At 54.6% G+C, this 25,985-nt stretch overlaps 11 protein-coding genes across 11 annotated transcripts; all 11 read right to left on the bottom strand.

Moving 5' to 3' along the window:
* Positions 1-559: 559 nt before the first annotated feature.
* On the bottom strand, positions 560-2,761 carry JKF63_07997 (uncharacterized protein; the record flags this gene model as incomplete). Its single annotated transcript, XM_067903925.1, has 1 exon — positions 560-2,761. The coding sequence occupies one exon, from the start codon at positions 2,759-2,761 to the stop codon at positions 560-562; it is 2,202 nt and encodes a 733-aa protein (XP_067755652.1).
* A 1,041-nt stretch (positions 2,762-3,802) lies between these two features.
* Positions 3,803-4,804, bottom strand: JKF63_07996 (uncharacterized protein; the record flags this gene model as incomplete). The annotated part of the gene is made up of 1 exon (XM_067903924.1): positions 3,803-4,804. One exon carries the CDS (start codon positions 4,802-4,804, stop codon positions 3,803-3,805), a length of 1,002 nt encoding a protein of 333 aa, XP_067755651.1.
* Positions 4,805-7,067: 2,263 nt separating this feature from the next.
* On the bottom strand, positions 7,068-7,646 carry JKF63_07995 (uncharacterized protein; the record flags this gene model as incomplete). Its single annotated transcript, XM_067903923.1, has 1 exon — positions 7,068-7,646. One exon carries the CDS (start codon positions 7,644-7,646, stop codon positions 7,068-7,070), a length of 579 nt encoding a protein of 192 aa, XP_067755650.1.
* Positions 7,647-10,650: 3,004 nt separating this feature from the next.
* On the bottom strand, positions 10,651-11,523 carry JKF63_07994 (uncharacterized protein; the record flags this gene model as incomplete). The annotated part of the gene is made up of 1 exon (XM_067903922.1): positions 10,651-11,523. The coding sequence occupies one exon, from the start codon at positions 11,521-11,523 to the stop codon at positions 10,651-10,653; it is 873 nt and encodes a 290-aa protein (XP_067755649.1).
* Positions 11,524-12,102: 579 nt separating this feature from the next.
* JKF63_07993 (uncharacterized protein) lies at positions 12,103-12,717 on the bottom strand (the record flags this gene model as incomplete). The annotated part of the gene is made up of 1 exon (XM_067903921.1): positions 12,103-12,717. One exon carries the CDS (start codon positions 12,715-12,717, stop codon positions 12,103-12,105), a length of 615 nt encoding a protein of 204 aa, XP_067755648.1.
* A 1,007-nt stretch (positions 12,718-13,724) lies between these two features.
* Positions 13,725-15,431, bottom strand: JKF63_07992 (uncharacterized protein; the record flags this gene model as incomplete). The annotated part of the gene is made up of 1 exon (XM_067903920.1): positions 13,725-15,431. The coding sequence occupies one exon, from the start codon at positions 15,429-15,431 to the stop codon at positions 13,725-13,727; it is 1,707 nt and encodes a 568-aa protein (XP_067755647.1).
* A 754-nt stretch (positions 15,432-16,185) lies between these two features.
* JKF63_07991 (uncharacterized protein) lies at positions 16,186-16,404 on the bottom strand (the record flags this gene model as incomplete). Its single annotated transcript, XM_067903919.1, has 1 exon — positions 16,186-16,404. One exon carries the CDS (start codon positions 16,402-16,404, stop codon positions 16,186-16,188), a length of 219 nt encoding a protein of 72 aa, XP_067755646.1.
* Positions 16,405-17,205: 801 nt separating this feature from the next.
* On the bottom strand, positions 17,206-18,177 carry JKF63_07990 (uncharacterized protein; the record flags this gene model as incomplete). The annotated part of the gene is made up of 1 exon (XM_067903918.1): positions 17,206-18,177. One exon carries the CDS (start codon positions 18,175-18,177, stop codon positions 17,206-17,208), a length of 972 nt encoding a protein of 323 aa, XP_067755645.1.
* A 1,240-nt stretch (positions 18,178-19,417) lies between these two features.
* JKF63_07989 (uncharacterized protein) lies at positions 19,418-20,530 on the bottom strand (the record flags this gene model as incomplete). Its single annotated transcript, XM_067903917.1, has 1 exon — positions 19,418-20,530. One exon carries the CDS (start codon positions 20,528-20,530, stop codon positions 19,418-19,420), a length of 1,113 nt encoding a protein of 370 aa, XP_067755644.1.
* A 1,705-nt stretch (positions 20,531-22,235) lies between these two features.
* Positions 22,236-23,249, bottom strand: JKF63_07988 (uncharacterized protein; the record flags this gene model as incomplete). Its single annotated transcript, XM_067903916.1, has 1 exon — positions 22,236-23,249. The coding sequence occupies one exon, from the start codon at positions 23,247-23,249 to the stop codon at positions 22,236-22,238; it is 1,014 nt and encodes a 337-aa protein (XP_067755643.1).
* A 1,179-nt stretch (positions 23,250-24,428) lies between these two features.
* JKF63_07987 (uncharacterized protein) lies at positions 24,429-25,265 on the bottom strand (the record flags this gene model as incomplete). The annotated part of the gene is made up of 1 exon (XM_067903915.1): positions 24,429-25,265. One exon carries the CDS (start codon positions 25,263-25,265, stop codon positions 24,429-24,431), a length of 837 nt encoding a protein of 278 aa, XP_067755642.1.
* Between the last annotated feature and the right edge of the window lie 720 nt (positions 25,266-25,985).

Below are 25,985 nucleotides of genomic sequence, written 5' to 3'. Positions count from 1 at the left end.
CAGCAATGAGGGGCAGGGCTTCTTCCGGATCGTGCCCCACCACACACTGCAGCTCCGAGTCAGCTAAAGTGCAGCGTACACACTACACAGTGAAAATCACATCGGCTAAACCATTTGCATGTGTCGAGTACCCAGAGAAAGGCGCACGTGTTGTGCTACCGGAATGGAAACGAGAGTTTCCTAGGGCGACAGGATTCCTGAAGAGCACCACAAGACTTGGCAGGTAACATTGGCAGAAAATATGACCTCTCACTTTTTTTTCGTGAGGGCTTGGCATTTTTGTGTAGCCCCTGCGCCAGATCTCTCTCAAAGAAGAGGCTTTTTTCTACCGATTCGAACAACGACATCACCAACACGGGGGCATGAGAATGTGCATGCACCCGTGACCTTTGAGCGCGCTAAACACATGTGCGATCAGAGCATATATATGTATATATATATATATATATATATCACAAAATAGGATAGTGTACATTTCTGATAAGAGACACGGGCTGACGCGTTTAGGTGAAGGAGAAAAAGAGAGGGAGGCTAAAACGATCCTGGCATACATTCGCATTCACTTCTTCTTGCGTTTATCTGCAATTATTTGGAGCTCCCTCTGCCGAAGCTCCAGTGCAGCGAGTTTTTCGCCCTCGAACTTCGCGTCATCCATTTCCTGTGTACATTCTTTTCCAGTGCCCTCTAGCTCACGCAGAAGTGGCGCCAAGCGTTCGTTTTCTTCGTCTTGGATGTGCTTGATTTGTCTCCGTATCTTCTCTGCTTCGCGGTGGTAGCGATCCGTGCGATCCTTTTCTTGCTGAATGCGGGTGTCCATGCTCGCTCGCTTCATCTTCAGCTCGGTCACGGCGTTCGTGTAGTGGTCTTCCGTCTGTCTGAATAGACTCTCTGCGGCGTCGCTGATGGAGCGGGCCTTCTCTAGCGCGCGCTCCAGGTCCGTGATTTCACGTCGGAGCTTCTCAGACACAACACGCGCCTCCTCGCCGCGCCGCATCAGATCCTCGCCACGGTCTCGCAGCATCCGCCGTTCCAGCTCAATGTCCTCGACAGCGCGCTCAAGCTCCTTCTCCTTAGGTGCCAGCGCGTCGATATTCGACTGCAGCTTCGGGACGAGGAGTATTTTGTTTGATGACCTGTTGCGCTCCAACGCTCGCTCGATCGACATCGCGCAAACGTAAGAAAAGTCGTTGTACGCCACGTCAAGTCGCTCAAGCGTTTTGTTTGTGTGAAAGCTATCGCTCATGGCCTCACCGGTCGCCTCCAACATCATGTTGCGCCGCAGGTTGAGGTGACGCAGGGTCCGGTTTTTCTGGAGCGCCTTCGCCAAATCCAAGCCACCAATGTGACCTATTCGATTGGATGAGAGGTTGCACATGGTAAGGGATTTGTTCAACATCAGCCCTTTGGCCAACTCCACAGCCCCGCCATCCTTGAGACGGTTGTTGCTCAGGTCCAACTGGCGAAGTGTGTAGTTCACACAGAGAGCGGCGCCAAGCGGGGCGGCGCCAGTTTGGTCAATAGAACACTTGGAGAGGAAAAGGGAGGTCAAGCTACGATTTTCGTTGAGACTGGCTCCAATTGCCTTGAACCCTGGGCCCAGCGGGTTTCCGTTCAGTCGCAGAGTGGTTAATGAGGTGGAGGTAGATAGTACCTTGCTAACCGCTTCCGCGCTGCGCTCACCAAGGGCGTTGTCCTCTAGATCCAGGTGCTCAACGACGTCGTGCCCTACTCGGATCGCATCTGACAGCGCATTCAGAAAGCACGCGCCACCCCTGTCATCTAGATGATTGCGCGGAAGCTCCCAGTGCGTCACGTGAGACACCTCCAGCGCCTGTGCGAGGATCTGCGCACCGTCGATGCCGAGATTGTTACTCGAGAGATTGAGGCGCGTGAGAGATTTGTTGTGCTCGAGGGCGGAGGCGATAAAGCCTACGCCGCCTGCCCCAAGGCCATTGCTACTGATGTTGAGCCTAGAAAGCACCTCGTTGGATCGCAGCACTTCTCCAATCGCCTCTGCGCCAGGAGTGCCGATATGGTTGCCGTTTACGCCGGCGCGTGCGCCGATGTCAAGCGAGATGACCGTGTTATTCTCCAGAAGGGCTCGCGCTATGAGGACTCCACCAACGTGCCCGATGTCATTCGAAGCTAAGTCAATATGCACTAGACTACGGTTTCGCTTGATAAGCTGTGCGATGAAGCGCGCCCCGTCGTCACGCAGCCGGTTACCTGATAAGTCGAGGACACTGTAGTGGTTATTGCGAGAGAGAACAGCGGCTAGTGCCTCCGCAGAGCAGAGACCGAACCCGTTTTCTGGTAAGCAGAAGAAACAACCTTTACACTTCGCACTGATAAGCTCCATGAAGCGCGTTTCACGTTGCCACGATGGGGGGATGTTTTGGTCCAGACACCGGGCTTCGTAGAGGAGCCGCAAATCTTCGGTAGTAATGCTCACTTCATTTCGGCGCATTTCCTTCAACGCACCGCAGTTCTGCAGGTGGTCAAAGGAGACGAAGTTTGCGGCGTACGGAATGCCATCCGGCAGGAGTCGGGGAAGGTTTGTGGTCACCGCCTTACGATCCTGGAGAAACGCATGGCATTTCGTGCTTTTGAACCTGTACAACTCGGCCGCGTCATCATCTTTCTGCCGCCGCTGTGACTTCTCTCGCGAGGTTGCCATCATCTCTGGCAGAGGGGCCGCCAACGTCATGTGGGCATCGAGCGGGAATGCCGTAGACCTCGAGGGTACGAACAGGTCCTCCATTGGAGAGAGCCTCCCTGAGGGAAAGTCACAAAAAAGATGCTGGCAAACTTGTCCGAGAAGAACAGTGCGCAGCAACGCAACGTGATACTCTCAGCGTTGGACTCCTGCGCACCGCACTGGTATCTAAAAGAAGTGAAGTGATTGCGTCAAAACAGCAGAAAAATGCGCTCACAAACCCGCAACACTGATAAAGAGGGGTGCGTACTTCGAGGCGTTGGAGGCAAAGAGGACGCGTTTTGTGGATCAGCTTGTTGGAGCTTCAGAAGATTCCCATCACAAAAATGAGCAAAAAAAAAAAAGAGGTGGCTTGGAGAACGGTTTGGAGACGCACGAAGCAGATATTGCGCGGCGCTGGAAGCGAGTGGCGAGTGTCTGCGTGTATGTGTGCAAGATACTTGAGAGCAGCAGCGTATGGAATCGTAGACAGTTCCCACACCAGGAAAAGAAGGTTTCGTAGCGATAACCAGTACACGCGAGCATGTGGTATCTCTCTGCCACACTGAAACACCAGCTAGACAGTTTTTTGTCCCGTTTTTTTTTATTTTCCGATTGCCTTTGGGCGTGTGAAGCTGCTGCGCAGAGGCCGCAGTATGGTTATCGCCGCAGTCAGAAATACTAATAAAAACAGGTAAGGTTTACAGAAATCATCAACAGGTTTTTTCCCATATTATGGATGCCAGAGCTCATAGGCGGCTCCTTCAACTTGAGCCGCACCCCTTTCCTCAGATGCGCTCTTCTCCATAACTTTCGAAAGATCTTCTCCCCTACCAACACCGCGATTCTGTGAATTTGTCGTCCAGAGCACACGTGACAATGAGGGTCCAAAAGAAAAATTGAAAGCTCCGGGAAAGACAGGAAGGGAGAAGGCGCATCAAAGGAAAGGGGGAGGGGGAAGCTCGTCGCGGCGCGAAAAAGAGCTGGTTGAGTGAAACGGGAGGGGAAGGGGAAGGGGGGGGGTGATAAAACACCAAGAATGAACGTCAAAGCAAGAGAGAGAAAGAAACGCGTTGGAGGCACAGCAGATAAGGCATTCTCTGGCGACTACATTGGGCAGCGGCGAGCACTCTCCATCACCATGCGATAAAACATGTCCGCGTTTGGTTTCTTCGCGACGAATGTGTTTCCAGAGACAACGCCGTCGGCTGCGCGCCGGGTCTGCCCTTCATTGGGGGCGTTTTTGCCCACCACCACGTCAACCGACACCGCCTCCACTTCCACCACTCTCCTGTCAATGGCGTAGGCAGCCGTCAGCACGTCCCATGCATAGTACCCGTCCCCTGGGCGCATCAACTCGAAGTGGGTGCAGCTCGCCCAAGCAGAGCCCACAAACTGGGACAGCAAGTACTCGTTCTGTGTGCCGAACTTCTGAACCACCTCAGAAGTCACCGGCACGGAGTTAGTCGAGTCGAGTGAAAAGAGCACGGACCGTAGGTGAGGGCATGTGAGGACCGTCTTGGCCGCCGCGGGATCCCAAAAGATGTTCCACTCCGCGCTGCCATCGGTACGACCGTCAATGAAGACGTTGCCTTTCACGTCGAGCGCACCACCCATGATGATGCACTCTTCCACATTCTTGCAGAATCGCTCGCCGTACTTTTCGATGCACCACGCCACGCATGAAAGCGGTCCGGTCACACAAATCGTCACTTTTTCTGCTGACGACATTACCAGTTGAGCCATGACCTCCTCCCCCACAAGGGCGTCGTTCTCGGCACGCACTGCTTCCCAAATGGCCACGTGTTGGGGAATGTTGACGCATGGCAGATCCTCCATATTCTTTGCGTTCCACCGCCACTCCGAGGGGAAGGGATTGACTCCCTTGAAGGACGTCTTTGCAACGGGAAAGAGCGCTGTCGCCTCCCTGGCGTGCATCATGGCCATCACCTTACCGGAGACATTGAAGGCATGATCCACGAAGCAGTCGGCATCCGTTACGATGCAGCCGATCACCTTCACTGAGTCCGGGTTGCCTAGCAGCAGCGCTAGTGCAACCAGGTCGTCGTGACCACCGTCGTGGTCGAGAATAACCAGTTTGGGGGGCATGTATATACGCTTTTCTTCCTTCGATCAAAGCAGGGTATGAGAATGTCAATTCCAGAGCAACTCGTGCAAGAGAAGCAACCCAAGTGCACAAAAATTCCTGTAAGAAGCTCAGTGAGTCTCCTCTTTGTGCGCCTTACGGGCGGTCGCGTGGGGAGGTCCTGGACAACGCGGGACAACCAGATGCGAGAAAGTGGTGGGACAGCGCAGCGTCAGCAGCGAATACTCACCCACAGAGGCGATGCTAGGAAGGGATTGCGAAGAGAAAGAGATACGAACGGTGGGAAAAGGAGGAGATAAAACTGCCCCTTGAGTGTCTTGGCACACCTCACACAGAGACAGCTGAAAGAATTGTATCGCCGGGGGAAAAAAGTACGTGGCGGAAGGGCAGCTACAACCGATGGGAAGTAAATGGAGAACCCACAGAGACAACTCGGATACCCGCTCCTTTGAGCCATCATGTGCATTCCAGTTAGAGCAAGGCCTCCCCCCCCCCTGGCAGTGCTACACTCTGGTCGCAGAAAAGCACGAGGAAACTCTCAATACACCTATCGAGACGAACATTGGAGGTTTATCTTGTAATGGTGAGCGTAGACCTTGTACAGCTAGTGCGGTCACCAGGCCCGACACGCCCCGCGAAAAAAAAATCCGATACATACACACACACACAAACGCACTGTGCCAAATGCCGTGGATTCAACCCAATTTTGGTCAATCTCACCCCAAAAGGAGCTATACCATCCAAGAATGTTTTGCAGCTGGTGATGGTGCTCACAGTACAACTGAATGATTTAACTTCACTGAGTCTCGACAAACCAATCCCGGGAGAACGCGCTGTGTGTAGACTTTTCATGACTGGTCAAGCCCCAAGCACCCTCACAATTGCAATGTTCAAGAAAGATGGCATCGCCTACCGGTCGTCGGCCCATCAGCTTCGACAAATCGTTAAAGATGATGGGCATCTACTGTAAGTAAATATATATTCTCCTACAACGTGGAGAAGTCATGCGGCGCTTGCGCAACAAGGCGCAGATGCCCAACGAGTGCATCCTTTCCATCGAGGGCCACGCCCCTCGTAGGGAGGATTGGAGAGAGGATGGGGGGAGGCGTCTGCCTTGCATAAAACACCATCCAGGAAATGCGTGAGAAATGAGCTCGGCGTCTGACACCGGGTCTCCGCGAGTGTCTTTTAAGAGGGCGAGGCTTCAGGGGCAGAGCGCTCATAAATTCCGGCACATCAACTTGGGTGATCTGGCGTAGCGTGCACAACGGCCGCCATTCAAGGGATTGCGTGCATGGTGCACCGCCAACCTTTGGCCGCACAGAATGCGAGTCTCTGAGGTGCGCTGGACAGGCGGCACGAGTGGTCCTGTCACCAAAACACCAGGGTGTATTGCACCAACGGAAGGTGGGAAGGGTGAGGTGGAGCTGCTCGTGAACCGAGCAAGGCGGAGAACTACCGTCGCCGGCACGGGAAGGGGACATGGCACCACCAGGCAAGTCAATACAGCAGAACCTTTACGGGCACGCTATGCATTCAAACCATTTTCTCGACTGTCTCTCTCTCTCTCTGCTGGAGCGGCAGCTCACCTCGAAGTCGATGACACTTCTGCTCTCGTTGCCCCTCGCACCAACAGCACACATCTGTACAGCCGAAAGGGCGTCCCGCGGATAGCTCACAGTACGTTTATCCACGGCCTGAATGACACTATCCAACGAACCCCTCGAAAACGGGACAAGCCGTGATTCCGCATACGAAACTCGAAAGGGCACATCCCGCAAAAAGGAGGGAAGGTAATGATAAAAAAAAATGGCCCTACTCTCTGAGCAGCCCACGAATGCAAGACACACACAAATGTGCTCTTAAATAAAACGTACTTTACCACTGCCAGTATTGCCTCGGTGTACGCGGCACGCTCTCCCCGAACAACTCAAAAGTTGGATTGCTTGACACCGCAACGCTGCTTCGTTGATGACTACGCTTATAAACCTCCTCTCCCTCCTTCCCCGTGACCCTTTCCCCTCCCTCGCTGCCTAGGAAAAAAAACTCCTCGACGTTTAGATCCTCTGGGGGCGGGACTCATCTCTGGTGTTGGCAGCAAGGTTCGCTGCGTCGGATCTACGGCGAGTCGAAGAGAGTCGGCGCAGAAAAAAAAAAACATCGGCTGTAGGGTATGGGCATTCATGCAGCTTTTCCCTGTCTTCCCCCCATCCAAGAAGGAAACATGGCGGACGTGGGCACCGACGCCACTTTGTGCGCGGTGTTTTACGTAACACCTCGGTACGGAAGGAACTCCACTTCAAGCGACTGAGGAACGTATTCCCCTAGCAAGTCGTACGACCGCTCCGGTGTTACATCCCGGCGGAACTCTGTCACGTGCTCTGCCCACAAGTGATAGCGTCCGAGCTCATACCATAGCAATGCAGCGAAGAGACCGAGGCCGCGGAGATTACGTCGCACAGTGCCGCTTCTCGCCATCAATCGCGCTACGCACCCAATGGCACCCATGCCTGCTGCAAAGAATCCGCTTTGATGACCCACAAGTCCATTACCTACCTTGTGTGCTTTGACGCTGCTATAGTAGACGGTGCAGATGGCAAACATGCCCATCCACCACTTTTCCTTGTTGCGCACCTTCATTGTGAGACACTTCGCAAAGGAAGTCGCGAGGCAAAGACAAGCGAAGGGAAGACCACTTTTTGGAAGAACCGCAGCGGGCTGTAGCACTGCGACAGGGTAGAGAAGTGGCGCATAAGCACCGGCGTAGTGGTACCCCCGCCTGTTGACATCCTCTTCATCACCCCTATCAAAGAGGAGCTTCCGCAGGGCGAAGGAGCCACTCATTGTGTGTGACGCACCATCGAAGAAACTCTGCTGTGCCAGCTACCAGATGCCGAGAGAATGAGAAAGCTGCAACAGCGGAGCAAAAAAAAGTAGTTTCCGTGTCTGCGTCAGCCAGCTGAGATGTGAGGTGCGAGCGAGAGGGAAAGAGACAAGCACACACAAAACAGCGATCTGCGCACACAAAAAAATGAATAGTGAGATAGAAAAGCAATCCCATTCAGGTTCACAGTGTGCTGTAGAGTACTTCTACATTCGCAAACAAGGGAGATTGGAGCCTCACGCAAGGAGGGAAATGGGGTGCGGCCGGAGAAGCCGACAAGCAAGGCGTTTCTTTTTCCTCCATCCGCTGTGGCAGTATGCGCAGAGTAGAGACACTCAGTATGGCCAATCGACTGCCCTCCACCTCCACATTGCTTATCCACTGCGTTCACCTGTGCCTTTGTGCGAAAACACCCGAGGAGTACATCGAGCACTCAGCGTCGTACATGAGTGCATACGCTGCATCATGGTAATGTAACGCCCCCCCCCCGCCCCCCTGCTGCTCTCATGTAGGCATCCACCCCTCTTTGCACTCCCAGAATGATCCACGCGCACACATACACACTTCCCCCTTATCCGCAGCGGATTTGTGCGTCTTCGCATCTCACTTCAGTGTTGGCTGAGAGTGGAGTACTCTCCAGGGAGGGGTGAGCGTAATGCAAGAACGAAAGTTGCCCTTTCTTCTTTTCTCCTTCGAAACTTCGTCCAAACGCTGCGGGCGGAAGACGCGCAGCAGAAGACATTAAACCGTAAGCCACAGCGGCGGGTTCATGGTTGAAATGCTTTCAGAAGCAGCAGCACAGAAAGTGGCTCTTTTGCTGACAGTTCCCACGCTCAGTTGTGGGCAAGCAAGTCGGCACTAAAGTGACTGCGCAGACCAATCCATCGGCAGTCGCACAGGAAAAAAAAAAACAATCTCTCCTCCTGCGTCAGAGTCACTCTTGGTCCTCAAGACGCGCGGCACAATCCCTTGTAGACAAGAGCACACGGCAAGATATCCTGGAGCAAAACCTGTCGCGACCAGCGCGGGGTGACCCTCGTCCTCATTTCAGCTTCTCCGTCGTTGTCGTGAATACACAACCCAAAGGGCAGGCCAGTAATTTGAGCCAATTCTGCGCGTCAGACGGAGCCGACGCCAACTAAACACGCCCTAGACTTCCTTGGTATCGAACACCCACACGACATCCCCCGCAAGCGTGGTGCACGATAACCTACGGCAATACGAAAGCGACTTCGCGTCAAGCGTCTTACCCAGGTTCAAAAAAAAAGGTAAACTGATCTGACCTAGATGACGCGAAGATGCCCTCGCCCCAGTCCTCAGGGGCACGTGATCGTACTTTAGACTTCGGCAGAGGACGGCGAACGGCGATAATAAAATAAGATGTCCGTGATGTGCCGACTACTGCTCCGTTAGCATCATAGCTGCCCAACTACCTCCCCGTTCTTGCGGTGCAGGCAGCCAGTACGGTGTTGGGTATCACTGACGAGTCCAGCTTCATCGCTCGCCAAAGAGCTCTAGCACACCTCATCATCTCTCTCTCTCTGCTATACGTCGCGGCGCCGAGGAGGGCGGCAATCTCCCTAACGGTGAACGAATATTAGTCATTGGGTACGGATAGCAGCCGGCCTCCCTCTTTGAGCAGCCGCTGTTGAACTTTTGCAGCACGCCTTCACAAACGCGGTCCACCTTCGTAGTCGCTTGACAGGCCTACTCTCGGCGATGTTGCGTGGGCTGAGGAGATGACATGCCCCCGCTACCACAAAACTCGCACCAACGCCTCAGCCAGTGGCTGGCTCATGCCCGCAATTCATCCGGATCCGCAACCCCCCCCCCCCCTTCTGAGAGCAACGTTGTTGTGAACTTTGAGAGGCGCCCGTTCCCGCCCTCCCCATCCGGGGGACAGGGGGGGGGGGGAGGAGGGGGGTAAGGGGAGGAGGAGGGGAGAGGAGGGGGAACCCTCGGCTTATGCGGGTACGCTGTAAGGCCCCCAGCTGGTGTAGTGTATCGCATCTAGGCGAGGTATTCAGAGATGGAGAGAGCAGAAAGTGAGGGACGGGAAAAGGCGCGATAGGCTGCATACCACTTTATCTCCCCCAAATCTACGTCGGTGCGAAATATGCGGCGCCGCCGTACAGACAACGGGGGTAGGCGGATGATGCGCAGATAGCCGACCCACAACGACGGCGCCCGGACCATCCCTGTGTAGTGAAGCGGCCTGAAGCAACGGAGGAAGACGCATGACATGAGTGGCGTGCAGGGGGGTCTCTGAAGGCCCTGATGCCGAGGTTGACAGACCTCCTCTCTTTGCGCATCTGGCCTGCGCCTGCACCTACATATCATCATGTCCTGTGCGCACGACAGACACCGTCGGCTCTGCCCTTGAGCGGCGCACTGGTATCATGGCATGGACTGCACCCCTTTGTCTGCCCTGTGCCCACCGCGCAGCGCGCCTCCAAGGAAGGTGCGGGCCAGGATGGGGGGAACCCCCTGTCACCCGCATATCCCGATGCAACGGCAGAGACAATTCGTCTTCAGCCCACACCGTGTAGACTTGGTGCAAATAGGGCGTACACGCTCTACTCGTATGTGTATACTTGTTGATTTGTTCGCGGTAGCGAGACATGGAATAAGATAACAGGTGTTAGTTGGATGTACCGCTGTGTCTGTGAGCGTGAATCGCAGGGAGATATAGGTAGATGAAGAACACTTAAAGCCAAAGAATAGTGAGACCGCAACCAAGTGGACACGCAAAAGTATGAGTTCACATGTAGCAAGGGCGTGACAGTGGTTTTGCGGTCTTGCTTGTCTCGCTCAGCCAGAGTTCTTCGCCTCGACCCCAATCACACGAGTTCTGCTCTCCATCTCGCGGACAACATAAGGCGAGGGGAGGGGTGTCGAGCTGATGCCCCAAAGCAGTTTAGCTCTGCCGCCTGAGCAGACTCACATCGACACATACACCCCCAATTAGAGAGTACTACTGCCTGCCAGGATGCTCTTCACGGATTCGTAGGTCGCCATCATTATTGCGCCTGAGGGGGCCGTGTAGAGAATTCTCGGCACGACGCCAGAGAACACGGCGCGAATTCCACGCTGTCGGATCAACTGAGTCAACGTGTGACGGAAACCCAGTCCGTGGCCCAGCTGCAGATGTGTCTTGACAGTGTCGAATGGGAATGAGACAACTGCAGCGCACGCTCCCGCCACGAAGCCGGCGGCCATAAAGTCCACCATCATCTCGCTTTCGGGATGGCGAGTACCGCCATGCCCGCGGAAAGCCAGGAAGCCCTCATAGGCAACCCAGTAAGCGGAGAAGTGAGGAATATTCATTACCACCGTTGTTGGCAAGGAGGTGAAGAGAGCCCCAACTCCCTCGCTCTCAACGATTCGCCTGGCGCACACCACCGAGTTAGTGAAGCGGCGCTGTTTATCCATTTGCATCCGTTGTTTCACAACGTCAAACGGTGTAGAGACGGTGTCGTGGGCGACCGTGGAACACGACGCCGCGGCGGCGATGCAAACACTGCTGTCATCACCAAAGAGACGCTTGGAGGCCTCATACACGCCGAAGTACGCGCCGTGCGCTGGAATGGCTGATACAAGTACCGGCACGCATCCGCGATAAAGGTGCGTTAGACGCTCGTGGCTCCACAAGTGCCTCACAACCTGTCGGATACTCCGCACCTGCCCGCCCTGCATCCGCGTCTTGATGGTGTCGCAGGGAAACATGACAAAGTGCTCTGCAAAGCCAGCGATTCCGCCGGCTGCCACCTCCTCGAATGAGAATTGAAGCCCCTCATGTTGGACCTTGGAGGTGGTAGGGAATGTGGTGTCAGACATGCACCTCAATGCGTTCGACTACGCTGCCACGCTAGGACAAGCAGATAAACACGAGCAACCTACTGCTGCCACTCACGCTGTTGAGAGCGTCGAGGGAGGGGGGGGGGTATGGCGCAAACCGCGCGCGCGTTCCAGACACCGTGGTGGTGATTATGGGGGTTGCCGCCGAGTTGCCGTAGAGAAGTGCAGAACACGCAAAAACAAGAGCATATCAAAGGAAGAGGGGGAGAGGTAGAGGGCAGTTTGAGACAGAAAACAGCGCGCTTGCACATTCGCTCTTCCGATTGCCTAAAGCCTTCAGCCAGGGAGGAGGCGCTTGCGATGAGTAAAGATGTGAAATATGAGGCGGTCATGCGTAAGCCTGGTCGGACTGTCACTTGGTCGCCTCTACAAACAGCGCGACATGCAACGAAGTGGTGAAAAGTGAAGCGCACGCACGCACAGACCTAGACGCGCCATATGTTGCCTTTCAATTACCAAGACACAAGGCGTGCTCGCAGATTAGCGCCTCCGCGCCACTGTCAGAACTCAAGAAAGCGTTCACGGGATCTTCCAGTAGGGGTTTGGCCATACCGCGATCTATGCCGAGGAGGACACACGACCGTGCTCAACCCACATGTCAGTAAGGAGGGAAACAAGCTTGCGTGAAGGAATGAAGCCTGAGACACGAGAACCTCCGCGCGTGTTGGACGTGAGATGGAGACCGACAATGTGCTCACCAAAGATGTCCACGACCGGCGCACCACTGGATCCGGTGGTGCTCACAGTGCCGCGCGCGACGCAGTTTTCCTCCTCGCTCTCCACAACCACGCCTGGGGACACTATGGCATCGTGCGGTGGTTTGGGAGATAACCACACCGTCGTGACGCGGGCCCCCACCGCGGGCAGATATCCCCGCAGTGCGGTGTATGCTGTAACCTCTTCGCAGAGCCAGAACACAGCAACGTCATAAGTGCTATCCTTTACCGCGTATTCAACCGCCGCCCAGTGCCCTGGCCGGGTCAGCACGCTAAAGTCACCGACATCGTCACGGACCGCATTGTAGTGGTGCCCCGCCGTCATGACAATCGACGGAGCGATGGCGACGCAGCTCCCGAGAAACGAGTCTCTCCAGTAAAGGGCGCGAATGGATCGAGTGAGGAGCGGTGAGGGTTGCGCAACCGACGGCACCGCAACGAGTCCGTGTGGTTTCATTGCCTTCCCCTTTCCCTTCTTTTTGATAATGCATACGCCCCACTCCTACAAGACTAGGTGTTGGTGAATAACTTTTCGTGTTGAGGGTGATGGCAGCCGTCACTTGCTCAGCTAAAGGGCAAGCCGGTGAGTGTGTACAAAAGGGGGGGGGTGTGCGAAAATGGCACAGCAGCTGAAACTGTCGGTGAACTTTACGGAGTGTTTCGCATGTTTCGCGCTACGTTGCGTTTGTATGAGGGAGGGAGGGAGTGGGGAGGGGTGCCTGCGCACCTGTTCCGCTGTGGTTTACATGAGCATAGAGAACGCGCAGAGAGCATCGGGTAGCGGAGGAGAGACACAAAGTTTCGTCAAGTAGTTCGCTGCAGATGATCCAGTGCCCCCTCCTCCCCCCCCCCTCCTCAGCGGAACCCTCTCTGCACATTGGGGAGCTAAAATGCACGGAGGCAGTAGGAGTAGTACTGTGAGCCCATTATTGGTCGACTGCAAAGCGATCCCAGAGATTGCCAGCGTCACTGACGTCCAGTTGCATGGGCGCTATCGCACAAAGTGTAGGGGAAAAGAGCCAGCAAGTATCCCCTTTCCGACAACTCCCCGACAAAGGGTGAATCTCATGATGCTTGGAGGGAGGGGAGGAAGGGTATCGCCAGAGTTCGCATATGTATCGCACGACAGACAGCATCTCCGAGAGAAGCAAACAACCGCGCGCGTCCCAGTTAAACCGTGCATGCTTGTCTATGCCTATTTGTGTGCCCTATTCGAGCAATGGAAAATAAGGTGGTGGGGTTGAAGAGTGCAGAGGCAGAGAGAACAACATAAAAACAACACACCACCACCGCCATCCCCCGTGCCAAGGGCAAAGGAGCTACACATTGAAGGAGGCAAAAAGTAATACAATGTGGAAATCGAGGAAAAAACCAGATGAGCCCGCTGTACATGTGACAACCTCATCGGGGTGGGGGAGAGTACCAAACAAGGAGAAAACAGAAAGTAAACCAAGGAGCGTGACGTCAGCGTCGTTTCAGCTTCGTGTCTTTTGCCCAGTCCTTCATCAGCGTCAGCATGCTCGAAAACTGCTGTGCTACTGAGGGGTCATCAGCATGACGCTGCAAACTTGCGTCGATCAGCTTCATCACCTCGAACAGGGAATCGGCCGGCTCCTCGTTCGCAAAGACCTGCTGAAATACCCCAATACACGACCCCTTCTTCCCTTCCACATACTCGGGGTCGCCGTCAAGTCGCTCCAATACGTCAAACGCTTTGGCTGCGTAGTAAAAGGCGCTGGTGCGGTAGCAGTCGTTAGCGAGAAGTCGCAAGATGCCAATGGATTCGCCCATCTCCTTTTTGAGGTATATATCCCACGCCATCTTTGGGTGCTTGTTCATTATGTGCGACCGTACCAGCCAGCTTGTGTAGCTAAACTCCGACTTGATCTTCTCAGAGCTGATCGCCATCAAGCTCTGCGCGGCCTCCGCGTAATCGCCAGTTCCGGCGCACGCAATGCCGTAGAGGTACAAAAAAGTGTCATCCTTGCTGAAATACGGCTTAATTGAACGCAGGTAGATGAGCACGTTGGGAAAGTCGCGCGTCAGAAAGAAATACGATGCCATGCACTGTCGGCCAGGGATCGTATCACGGTCACTTGCCGAGGAGCCCACATAGTTGAAGATTTCTTTGCACACATTGATGTGGTCCTGCGAATCCGTATTTTGACCCATATACGCATTGACAATGGCCTTCAAGATGTACTCCTGCGTTGTGAGGGGCTCGATATCGACCATCAGCCTGTAGGCATCGTCGATGCACTCATGTCGCAGGTGGTAGATGACTAGGTTCAGTCGCGCTTCTGGAATGCCGACATCCATGATTGACGGTAAAACCTGCAGGGCGCCCTCGCCGTTGTTGAAAACCACCAAGTTATGCTTTACAATGTCGGTCTCGACGTAGTATGTGGTGCGCTGAAGGTCGATCAGTAGCTTCAGTTCGCTCTTCGCCGCCCTGTTGTTGAAGAGTCGATAGTGGTTCGCAGCCTTGAGGTTGATGGCTACAGCGCTGTTGGTGTACGTCTGTAAATACACGTTCAGCACGCTGACGCTCACCTCGTAGTAGTCCAGTTTAAAGTAGCACATCGCCACGTACACGTTGAGTGCCTTGTACTCCCTTGTCTGGGCAAGAATAGGTTTATAGGCCTCGATGGCCTCTGTGTAGTGGTTTCGGATGTACTGCGCCGCGGCCAGCGAGAGCTGATCTTCGATCGTGTCCTGCAATTTCCCATGGTACTTCATAAGTTTTTCTTCGTTATGCGTCTTTTGCGCAATGTGCAGCATCAGCCGTGTCTGAAGGGGACACTCAGGGCCGCGTAAGGCGCACTCCTCCGCCTCCTGAAACGAGCCGTTCATGTAGTAGCAGCAGCCAAGGTATGTATGGTTGATCGACGAAGAGTTTTCCAGAGCGAGAATCTCCTTGTAAACCTCAATGGCCTTGTCCATATCATTCGCGTGGAAGGCGCTGTAAGCCAGCCATTCGTTTATCGAAAGATCGCCGAGGCTTTGTCCACTTGTTTTGTAAAACTCTAAGATAGTGGTCGCCTTCGAGAAATCGCGCGCCTGCAATGCATCCTCGATTTGCTCTCGTGGTGTTTGTTTCGGTGGCAGCGCTTTTCGGCCACTTGGCGCGCTGCTGCCTTTGCGAACAACGCGGCCACTCGAAGTAATCATTGGGCTTTGCTTGCTGTTCTTGCAACGTAATGTGCCCTGGTCAATGTAGGACGCCGATAATAGCCGGAGAGGCTGTATATATATATATATATATGTGTGTGTGCTATGCTTTCTCTTCGCCAGTTGTATAGCCGCACAATGGCGCGCTTTTCTGTCTGTCAGTCGGAGTGTTAGGATGGTGTGTAGAGGCGCAGAAATGCGGTGGCAGACCTACCGTGGGGGGAGGAGGGGGGGGGCGTACTGAGGAAAAAAAGAGGTAGCCGAACACGTCGAGACAGAGAAGAAAAGCACAGTCGGAGTGGTGACGAGAATAAATTGAATTTTGAAGGGAAACAAAGGCATCCTATAGTGAATGCACCTGCACCTCACTACGTATTGCACACCGTTCCGAGAACAGGGTCAGCGTGTGGCCCCGTGAGGGAGCCGAGTTGGCGTATTCTTCGGTTTAAGCCATAGGGGAACTGTGTCCCGCAGCGGAGAGCGGCCGTGGAAAAAAAAAAATCAACGCACAGAGGATTCTCGTAGTGACGCTGCATTCGCTATTGCGAGGTAGGGGCGGGGGGCTGAAAGCGGTAGGAAACCGTACCGGGTGCCCCTATGCGGACACAGAAAGATACAGGGGAGAGGGAACCTCTTAGGTGATCCATGCCTGCGCAGCGGCGGCGGCTCTGGGAATCAATTGAAAGCTCGGTTGGGTTCAGAGAGATGAAAAACCAAGAATACCACAGCCACAACGCGTGTACATGGCTACTAATCAGGGCAGGTTTTTCCGGCTTGCGAGGCGATCACGAATTTGACCTTCACTGTAGCCTTGCATTTGTCCAACGCAAAAGTAGATGGCGAAGGGGAAAAGCAGCAATCCACAATAGCGCCCAATGACTTCGTGGTCGCGCACGTTCCGTAGCTGCATCCGAGCTCGAGTGAGCTCAAAACGCGCTCTCGCGCGATGCTTCAATACACTGAGTACTTTCATGGCCACCCCACGTCACTCAACAAACGGGCGGTGGGTGCCGGAGAATCCCTCCCTGAAAAGATGACGCTTTCACACTCGCACACGCGTCAAAGCGACAACATCCACAGCAGGGAATAAAAGACGAGCTGTGGGAGGTCTGAGTTTTTTGGGGGAAAAAAAAGGCGAAGGGGGGGGGGGGCGGAAGAGCGGTGAGTGGGGTGGACGGCGCCACGTGACAGAACAGCGCCAGCCGCCATCAGCAGCAGTTCTTTTCCAAAGGAAAGAAGAAGAGCTATGACGAAAAGAGTATGGTGATCACCAATGATGAGAGACGACGGTTTCGGCCCTCCGCTACCCTGCCCTTTTCATATCCCTTCCCAGACTCTTCCCCATCACTCAGGATGTGACCAACGAGTACTTTATGCCTTCAGGCGCCTCTTGAACGTATCCTGTGGAGTGTGAGGAATTCACAACACCGAAAGAAAAAGAGTAACCACCATCCGTGGGGGAGGAGGAGGAGGAGGGGAAGGGAGAGGGAGGCGTGTGTGCGCCCATGGGGAAATACGGCTGAGGCGTTGATAATATTACTAATCAAGTCAACATCAATTAGCAGAGAAGCAGACGGACTGATGAACTCATAGGTCAACAGCAGCTGCTGCAGCACAACTGTGTGTGTGCGTGCGTCGGCTCCCTCTCTGAAAAGGTCTGAAAGGGTGTCCAAGGGAGCTAAAAAGAAAAAAAAAGACATATGCGTATATATGTATGCATCACTCTACCAAAACGGCCCGTCGCATAGAGCAAAGTCCCTACTCAACCACGCCGTCATCTGGCGTCTACGACCTGCATACGCACACAGCCTTCAGGGCCATACTCCTCGTAGTCGCTGGCGTCAACGCACATACTCTTAAAAACGTTTAGCTGCGAGAGGATGATTCCACCGCTGACTGGGGCATGTGTAACGTCCTTCAGGTGCAACTGCGTGGGAAAGTGGCGGCAAAGTGTGTGTGACACAGCGGTTGTGAGCACCTCATTGACACCGCTGATCAGTGATCCGCCTCCCAGCTGCAACCACGAAGTAGAGTCGGGGAAACCAATCGAGTGTTTCTGGTAAATGGTGCGCAGGGTGTCTGGGACAGAGGATGTGGTGGAATATAAAAGCGCACGGGTGGCTCTGCGAAGCTCACTCATCTTCAGATCCTCAGAAGGGATCACATATCCGTCTGGCAGCGTCAGCTCCGGCACCACCTCGTCCCGCTCCTTCAGAGAGCAGCAGTGCATCTTGACCAGGTCGAGTGTCTTGTCTGCTATGTCTCCGCGCAGGAGTCTGTGCAACTCCCCGTCGAGGCTTCGAGTACCGACAGAAGAGAGCCGCGCAGACACGGCCGTTTGCACGGTGCCCTTGTGTACCGAAGTGAACTGCACCCCAGCGTAGCCGATGTCCACCACGACACCAGAAGTTTCCCCCGCTGCATAGAGCCCCGCGCACGCCGTGTAGTGAAGGCAGACTTTTTTGCACCCGAACTGCTCGAAGCACGAGTACAGGAGCCTCGCCTTCGACTTCTGTGAGTGGAAGGTGTCTAGCAACAACATGAGCGTCAGGTCCTCGTCAGCACACAATTCTCCAGAGAGCAGCAGAGGTACGCTCTGTCGAAACCGCTCATCGTCGGTCACGTATGCGTTGCATTCACTAGGGCGCTCTTTGATATGCACATCCACGGCCTTCCGGCTCCGCTTCGAGACACCAGCATATTTGAGGGTGTGATGCCCACAATCCATAATGTACGTCGCCTCCATTCTCACTAACTCCAGAAAGCAGGGCTTGATTCTCTGTGATAGCGCTGTTGCGGCGTGGATTCGGGGAGCAGGCAAAAGGCCGAGGTGCAGTAGAGGGTCGGGAAAGAGAGCAGGAAACACCCCGATAAAGCTGGACAGGTAGGGTCGGCCAAGTATAGCAGTGCAGGCAACACCACTTCCACTCAGCCGCCTCTTTGCCCTGACTGTGCAAGAAAGCGTTTCGTCGTTTGGACGGATGCGTTGCTGCCCGACGCACCGCGCAACCCACAGGAGAAATGGAATTTGGCGATTAGACTACGCCACCTATACAATGTGAGGCGCAGGGCCGGCAGATATCAGGAAAACAGGGCGGAAGGGATTCAAGGACAGGGAGGAAGGGGCATCGCTTCCAGTAATTGCGATGACAGTCATTTCAGCGAGCGTGATGCACACTTCAAGAGAATCACCTTGCGGTAACCCGACACAACAGTGTAGAACAAGAATGACAAGATGGAAACAGGAGTGGGGAGGGATGGCGAGACCGCCCATCAAGACACAGGAGCGCAGACACCCCCGCCCAAGTGTGCGCTCTCACTGCCTCGACTCGAGACTTGAGTGCGCCGAAGAGGCGCAACAGACGCTATCGCTTCCTGTCACCCTGGCTTCATCATCCTTCCATCCTTTACTATTTGCTGCGGAACCGCGAGTGTTGTATGCTCGTGTGTTCACGCCGGTATCAACGTTGTGGTTCTCTACACCAGGTCCCTTCCCCTCCGGTAAAAAAAAAACAAGAGAGACGTACCGTGGTGGAAGTGGTGGTGGTGGTGGTGGAGGGGGGGGGGGAGAGGAAGTTCCGCGTACGTGAACACGAACTCAACAAACGCATGGAGCAGAGTTCATCCTCAAACACCAGTCGTGCCCCCGCATGAAAAGTAGAGCAGGAGGAATACTGCACCACCCAAAGCGGGGGGAGAGAGCAGAGACGACGAGACAGGCATGCGACGCCCCCCCCTCCCCCGCCAAAGGAATCACAGACACGCACAGACGCACAGCAGCGCACAGAAAGAAGTGAAAGAGCACAACCACCATCTGAAATGAGCGCGCCTATATGAGACATGGCTAAAATAAAATCAACTGTAGTGCCGCTGCTGGTGCGCCATGGGTGCGACCCTGCGCTGCACACACGAGCAATCCTGACACAGCGCAAAGATCCGATAGGTGAGAACAGCGGAAGAGAGCAGCAGCAGTACTTGGCCACCGCCTAGACGCCGACAGTAGTTTGGCGAATACCTTCAATCATATACTTGAGTCGGAGAATATACTCCTTTGTGGTTGGCACACGCCCCTCGCGGAGAAAAGAGCGGTCTATGGCATTCATAGCATCCTGCATGATAGAGCGGTATTGCTGAACTGACAGAAGATCGGTCACACGGTACGGGGCGACTGAGGCAAGGGGCAATTGCGTAGAGGATACTGCGGCGCCAGTTGAGAGAAACGGGACTCCCCCCTGATCCCCGGATCGCACATCACCCTTCTCTTTGTCAGGACTGCCCTTGTAAGTGTCAGGTTGCTGCTCCTGCTGGTGATGCGCCGTTGCCAGCTCAGGGCCTATGGGAACATCCTCTGGGTAGAGGTAAGGGCTCTCCCAGTCCATCTTGGGTGTACGCCATGGATATACATGGTCCGCTGGGTACGTCTTCTTCGCATAGGCTGGGTACTCCTCCGAGGACCTTTCGCAGTTGTCGAGTATCATGCGTGCACCCTTGGTCATGGCCATATTGATGACACTATGGGGAATGAAGCCGCACAGGTCGCTTTGAGTAACGTAGATTAGCTGGGTGCCGGTCTCGCCAGGAATAGGGCGGATGTAAAATCCAGTGAAGATGGAGCGGGCTCTGACGAAGCCTTTTCTCTCAGGACAATCGGGATGTGGCTCAGAGTGGTTGAAGATGATGTACTCACCATTTGTGAACTCCATCCAAGAGCGCATGTTGCAGAAGTCGCGGTTGCTGAGCGGCCACGGAAACTTCGCAGCATAGTACCCGATGTCGTTGTGGCTATCTAGTCGTGCAACGTTGTACCCCTCCAGCATGTTTGTATCCCACGTAGCTCGGTACTGAGCATCGTGCAATTGATCGAATAACACCTGCGGGGGCACGTTCTTCATTATGCGCGTTGCCCTAACTATATTCAGGTTGGTGGAGGAGTCTCCCGGGGGCTTCGACTCCACCTTCAGTACGCTGTCAGAGTAATGTGTCGTCCACGATGCATCTGCAGACAAAGCTAGGTCGCGGAAAGCGCGGAAGTGGGGAAGTGTCATGAGAACATAGCGGTGACCCTTGCATTCCGCATATCGCTCCTCATGGGGCTTCATTGGTCAGGGCAGCAGCAGTACTCGCAGCGGCGCCCCGGCAACAAATCGCTCCTTCTTCGTTTTTTTATATGCGCACCTCTGCTCAACGTTTGGCGGTGACGACAAAAAAAAAGGTGGAAAGGCAAGAGAACGTCAAAAGAAAAAAAGGTGAGGAGAACAAAATTGTAAAGATTGCATGTGGTGCGTGAGAAAACAGGTGATGAACTACGACATCAATCCCGTGTGTGCGCATTCGTGCTTAGGAAGACGAGTGGAGTGCTAAGAGAGAGATGGCCTGTTTTCACTGCGTCGACGAGGGCAGGTAGACTGCCGCCTTCTTCCATCCTCCACCGGACCACATGTCCCTTTTGAGCGAGTCGTGCTGTGGTTGATACGCTGCACGAAAGCGAAGGACAAAACGAGCTGGTAGATGAGGAGGATAACAAACACGTCAAGTCCCCCACAGCGCCCGAGGCCATGGCGGGCATGTACGTCGAAGCGATACTTTGCAGTCCTGCGCACACAGCACTAGAGCAACTCTGCCCAGTCACCTTTGTATTCCATTACGACCAGACCAGGCATTTCTCCGAGACGCAAACATGAAGAGACCAGCACGACTATCTCCAATTCACGCAAAGGCTCGCCTTGATTTCTTTGATTGTGAATGCATCTTGAAAGATACAAGTGTCGGAGAACACAAGCTCAGCACCGCCACGGCGAAGAATCGTGTACGATGCGAAACAAAAGCATTCGAACACTTCCATGTCTCGCTACCGCGAACAAATCAACAAGTATACACATACGAGTAGAGCGTGTACGCCCTATTTGCACCAAGTCTACACGGTGTGGGCTGAAGACGAATTGTCTCTGCCGTTGCATCGGGATATGCGGGTGACAGGGGGTTCCCCCCATCCTGGCCCGCACCTTCCTTGGAGGCGCGCTGCGCGGTGGGCACAGGGCAGACAAAGGGGTGCAGTCCATGCCATGATACCAGTGCGCCGCTCAAGGGCAGAGCCGACGGTGTCTGTCGTGCGCACAGGACATGATGATATGTAGGTGCAGGCGCAGGCCAGATGCGCAAAGAGAGGAGGTCTGTCAACCTCGGCATCAGGGCCTTCAGAGACCCCCCTGCACGCCACTCATGTCATGCGTCTTCCTCCGTTGCTTCAGGCCGCTTCACTACACAGGGATGGTCCGGGCGCCGTCGTTGTGGGTCGGCTATCTGCGCATCATCCGCCTACCCCCGTTGTCTGTACGGCGGCGCCGCATATTTCGCACCGACGTAGATTTGGGGGAGATAAAGTGGTATGCAGCCTATCGCGCCTTTTCCCGTCCCTCACTTTCTGCTCTCTCCATCTCTGAATACCTCGCCTAGATGCGATACACTACACCAGCTGGGGGCCTTACAGCGTACCCGCATAAGCCGAGGGTTCCCCCTCCTCTCCCCTCCTCCTCCCCTTACCCCCCTCCTCCCCCCCCCCCTGTCCCCCGGATGGGGAGGGCGGGAACGGGCGCCTCTCAAATTTCACAACAACGTTGCTCTCAGAAAGAGGGGGGAAGGGGGTGATCAGGGGAGGGTCCAAGAGAGGAGCAAAGATTGCTGACAGACAATCAGCAGAACAAATGGAGGGGAGCACATAACGGACCGGGTCGCTGTAGCTCATAGCATGCACGGACATACTCAGAGCACTGATGCAAATGCGGCGCCTGACAATGTGGGCAAACCTCAAGAGAGGCGAAGAGGCGTGTGTCCCTCTCTAGGTGAAATCTCTTGAATGAATGCCCTGGACTCTGCGGAGACGAGATCATCGCCGCTTCGGTCTGTGTCAAATTTGGAAATTTCGCTTCGAATGGCGTCGATGCGGCGTTGCAGGTCCAGCAGACGTTGGTTGCGGAGCAGCCTCTGTGGCAAAGTAGCCTGTACAACCTGGAATGCACTGGGACGGCGAGCAGGATCGTCGAACAGCATAGACTCAATCAAGGCAGTGAACGCTGGGGAGTAGCATTCGCGTTGCCTAGCATTGACCCCTGGGGGGTCTTCCGTTGGCGTCTTCATCATTGCCTCACAACTCTTTCCGAGGGCGTAAACATCTGCAGGAGGGCCAACAACATCGCGCAGGCTTTTCAGCTGTTCCGGGCTCATGTAGCGCCGGTCACCGTCCTCATCGTTGAGTCCTAGAAAGTGTTCGCCCGTCAACGAGTCTTTGCCGTTGAGGGGGCGTGCCAGACCGAAATCACACAGCTTAAAGATGAACATATCCGTGTCAACTTGACTCCTCAAAATATTATCTGGCTTCACATCCAGGTGCACCACACCATGGGAGTGCAACTCGTAGAGCGCTATAGATATTTGATGGAGCATGGATGTGAGCACCGTCTCACTCACCGGACGCGGAAGAGATGCCATGGAGTCTTGGAGCTTCTCGAGTCGCACAAAGACAGCCTGGTCCTCTACCCACCCGTCAAAGTAGCGGACAATGTGTCTGTGAGGAAAGGAGCTCAGAGCATACATTTCCTGGAGTTGCTGCTGCAGATTTGACTCGCCATAAATGGGGCGCTTCGTCTGCTTAACAGCGTATTCGAGGTTGTCGAGGTCGTGCCGGTAGCACTTCACAACACCGAACGATCCCTCCGCCACATCGCTCACCTCACTCATTTCGTTCGTTAGGCGACTAATAGGCACAGTGGTGAGTTGCGCGCCATGCGCCCGACCTCCATCGTCTATGTCATATGCGTCCATTTCAGCACCCTACTACTATATCGACGGCGGTCTCTGCCAACTGTGGTGGCGGCGTGCACACCTCACGACTCACTTGGTGCTTCTCCCTCCTCCTCCTTTACTCCCAGCCGCCTTTGCTGTGCGGCCGCCACCACCGCTGCCCACCAAGAGTCGCTTCGTGGAGAGCCGATAGATTGAGGAGAGAGGAGAAGTCAAGGCTAGCAATGCACGCCCACAGACACAACGAGAAATCCTCCTACAATGTTATCGGTGCAGATGCGCGCATGTGGGGGTATGTATGTCTTTGTGAGTGAGTGTGTGCGTGCACTGTACCCCTGAACAGTACGATACACGACGCGGGTATGTGCAGGTAACCGGGTGATCTGCTGAAATGGTGGAAGGGGAAGAAAAACGATACAGCAGACGCGAGTGATTGTCCGCGGTTTTAGGTACGCGCGTGGGAGGAGTGCCGGTGTGTGCACTACTTGTGACAGGCCAACTAAGAGTAAAGGGATGGCCGGATGTGCGGCAAGCCTACACGACCGTCGGGGTTCTTTGTCTGCCGAGTGTGCGGAACCAAAGTACACAGACGAGGGATGAAGGCACTTCTGCGCTTAGAAGCTCTGCAGACACACACACACACACACACGCAGACTTACACACAGAAAAGTAGGGAGGAGAGCGCGACGGCGCCGAGAAAAAGAGTAGAAGTCTTTCCTTAAAGAAGAGAAGGGAAGAGAGGAACGGCCTCGATCAGAGCCACCTGTTGCAGTGACAACTAAGGGTTGTGCAGCTCTGCCGCTTGCACTAACAGTTCTCCCCACATCGGGACAGAGCCACACCTGTTCACATGTGATCCAGTACCCTTGCCAAGGCCCATCGAACCCATGAAAACCTTCTCATGCTTCCCTCGCCAAAGTAGTCGAGAAACAGATGAGTGAAATGACGCAAAGCAGGCACAGGCTGGGAGAACCCGAAAAGGGAGAGCTGCATCTCGCATACGCAACATGGCGCACACAGAAGAGGAAGCAAACAGATAACGTGTACCGGAGAGCTCCATTCATGAAAAAATGAGCCGTTCAACTGAAGAAGTAATAAACAGTCAAAAAGGGCGCACCACGAGAGATGTAGGCTTTCCCTATAATCTACATCAGATCGCCTGTGTACCGGCGAATTGCTAAGAATTCATGGGGACCTTACCTACCCTGAAACATGCACCGCTGCCGTACTGGCCTCGACGTCTGTTGTACCGCTAATTCGGTTCTCTGCGAGATGTACAACGCAGTCAGCCAACACGTGAAGGGAGCCTTCAAATGTGTTCCCAATGCATGAGCCGCGACCGCCCTTTGAGGCAAAGAAGCAGAGGATCCCACACCAACCCACGGTGTTACTGCGAATGATCGGACTGCTACCGTCCGTGACGTAGAGACCGAACTTGTGAACGTGCTCGATCGTGTTCTGCTCGCAGAGCCCCGCCGCAGCCTTTTCAAAGTAGATGCCAAAGGCGCAGTCGTGGATGCGGTTCCCACGGAGCACGGGCTGACTGCCCTTGACGTGGAGTGCGTTCACACGGCACTGGAAAATATCTGTCTGCGAAACCTCTCCAGACGAACCAGCCATAAAGTAAACGCCGTCACCGCCGCCGATGCAGTGGTGCACGCGACTGTTGCGCACGGTCGCTGTGGCCCCAGGGTGGATGCGGATACCATCAGCACCGTGGTGGATATCGCACTTGTCGAGGATGGCATGCCCTTTGCGCACATCTACCATACCACGAATGTCCAGACCATCTAGCGTCACGTTCGCCGAGATAATCACAGTGCCGATCACAGTGGCAGGCGGGGTATCGGAGTCCTCATCATCTACCGTTGCCGGAGGTGCCGTGATCGTAACGTTGAAGGAGAGGTGAACCGTCTCCTCCAGAATACCGGTAGAGAGAACAATCGAATCACCTGGCGTCGCGAGCTCCAGCGCCGCAGCCAGTGTGTCGGCGTGGGCGCCCGCCTGGATTCCGACAACTATGGTCTCCGATGGCATGGAAGAGTCTCAAAAGGCGCAGGGTGTAAACGCAGAAAGAGCAAGCAATGCGAGTGTGCAAAGTGCAGCACACACACACACTTATATACACGTGTGCTGGGTGGGGGAAGGGGACAAAGCCGAGGAGAGGTGGGGATTCGGGAGAAACGGCTTCGCGTGGAAAAAAAAAAGAGGGGAGGGTATGAGGAAGTCAAAGACACAGCACACGAGAGATTCCGCGGCTGTTTTTTTTTTTTTTGGGGGGGGGGTTGTCCCTGAACGCCGAGGCGCAGTGACATTTGATGCGGCAGTGATGTGTAGGGGAGAATTACAGGTAAATGAAGGGGGGGGGTCGGCGAGAGAGAGAGGCCGAGGTGAGTGTGTGTGTGTAAGGAGGATTACCGAAGCAGGGAAGGCCAGCGCTTAATTGAGCAATCATCCGAAACGACTGCAGCTCAACTACGCGGCAGACACGCAACAACGGCCAACGTACTAGAGAGGGCAACTACCAGGCGCCATGGCAGTTTCCCTTGGTGTGTCAACTCCATACGCTCCTCACCAGAGGGGTGTGCAGTGCATCCCTAATCACGCCCTCGCGACGCCTACGCAATGGAACGAACACGACAAGAAGCCGCTCCTGACGCTAATAAATGTTTTTTCCCCTGCCCTGCCGCGGAAGCGGCGGTCGCAAAGTTTTAAAAGGCAAACCTAGATTATGGAAGATGTATGACGACCAAACAA

This window comes from Porcisia hertigi, chromosome 29 (assembly GCF_017918235.1).
Source record: "Porcisia hertigi strain C119 chromosome 29, whole genome shotgun sequence".
Taxonomy (NCBI): Eukaryota; Euglenozoa; class Kinetoplastea; order Trypanosomatida; family Trypanosomatidae; genus Porcisia; species Porcisia hertigi.
Note: the sequence above shows the minus strand (reverse complement) of the source record. Positions and strands in the feature narration are given on the sequence as shown.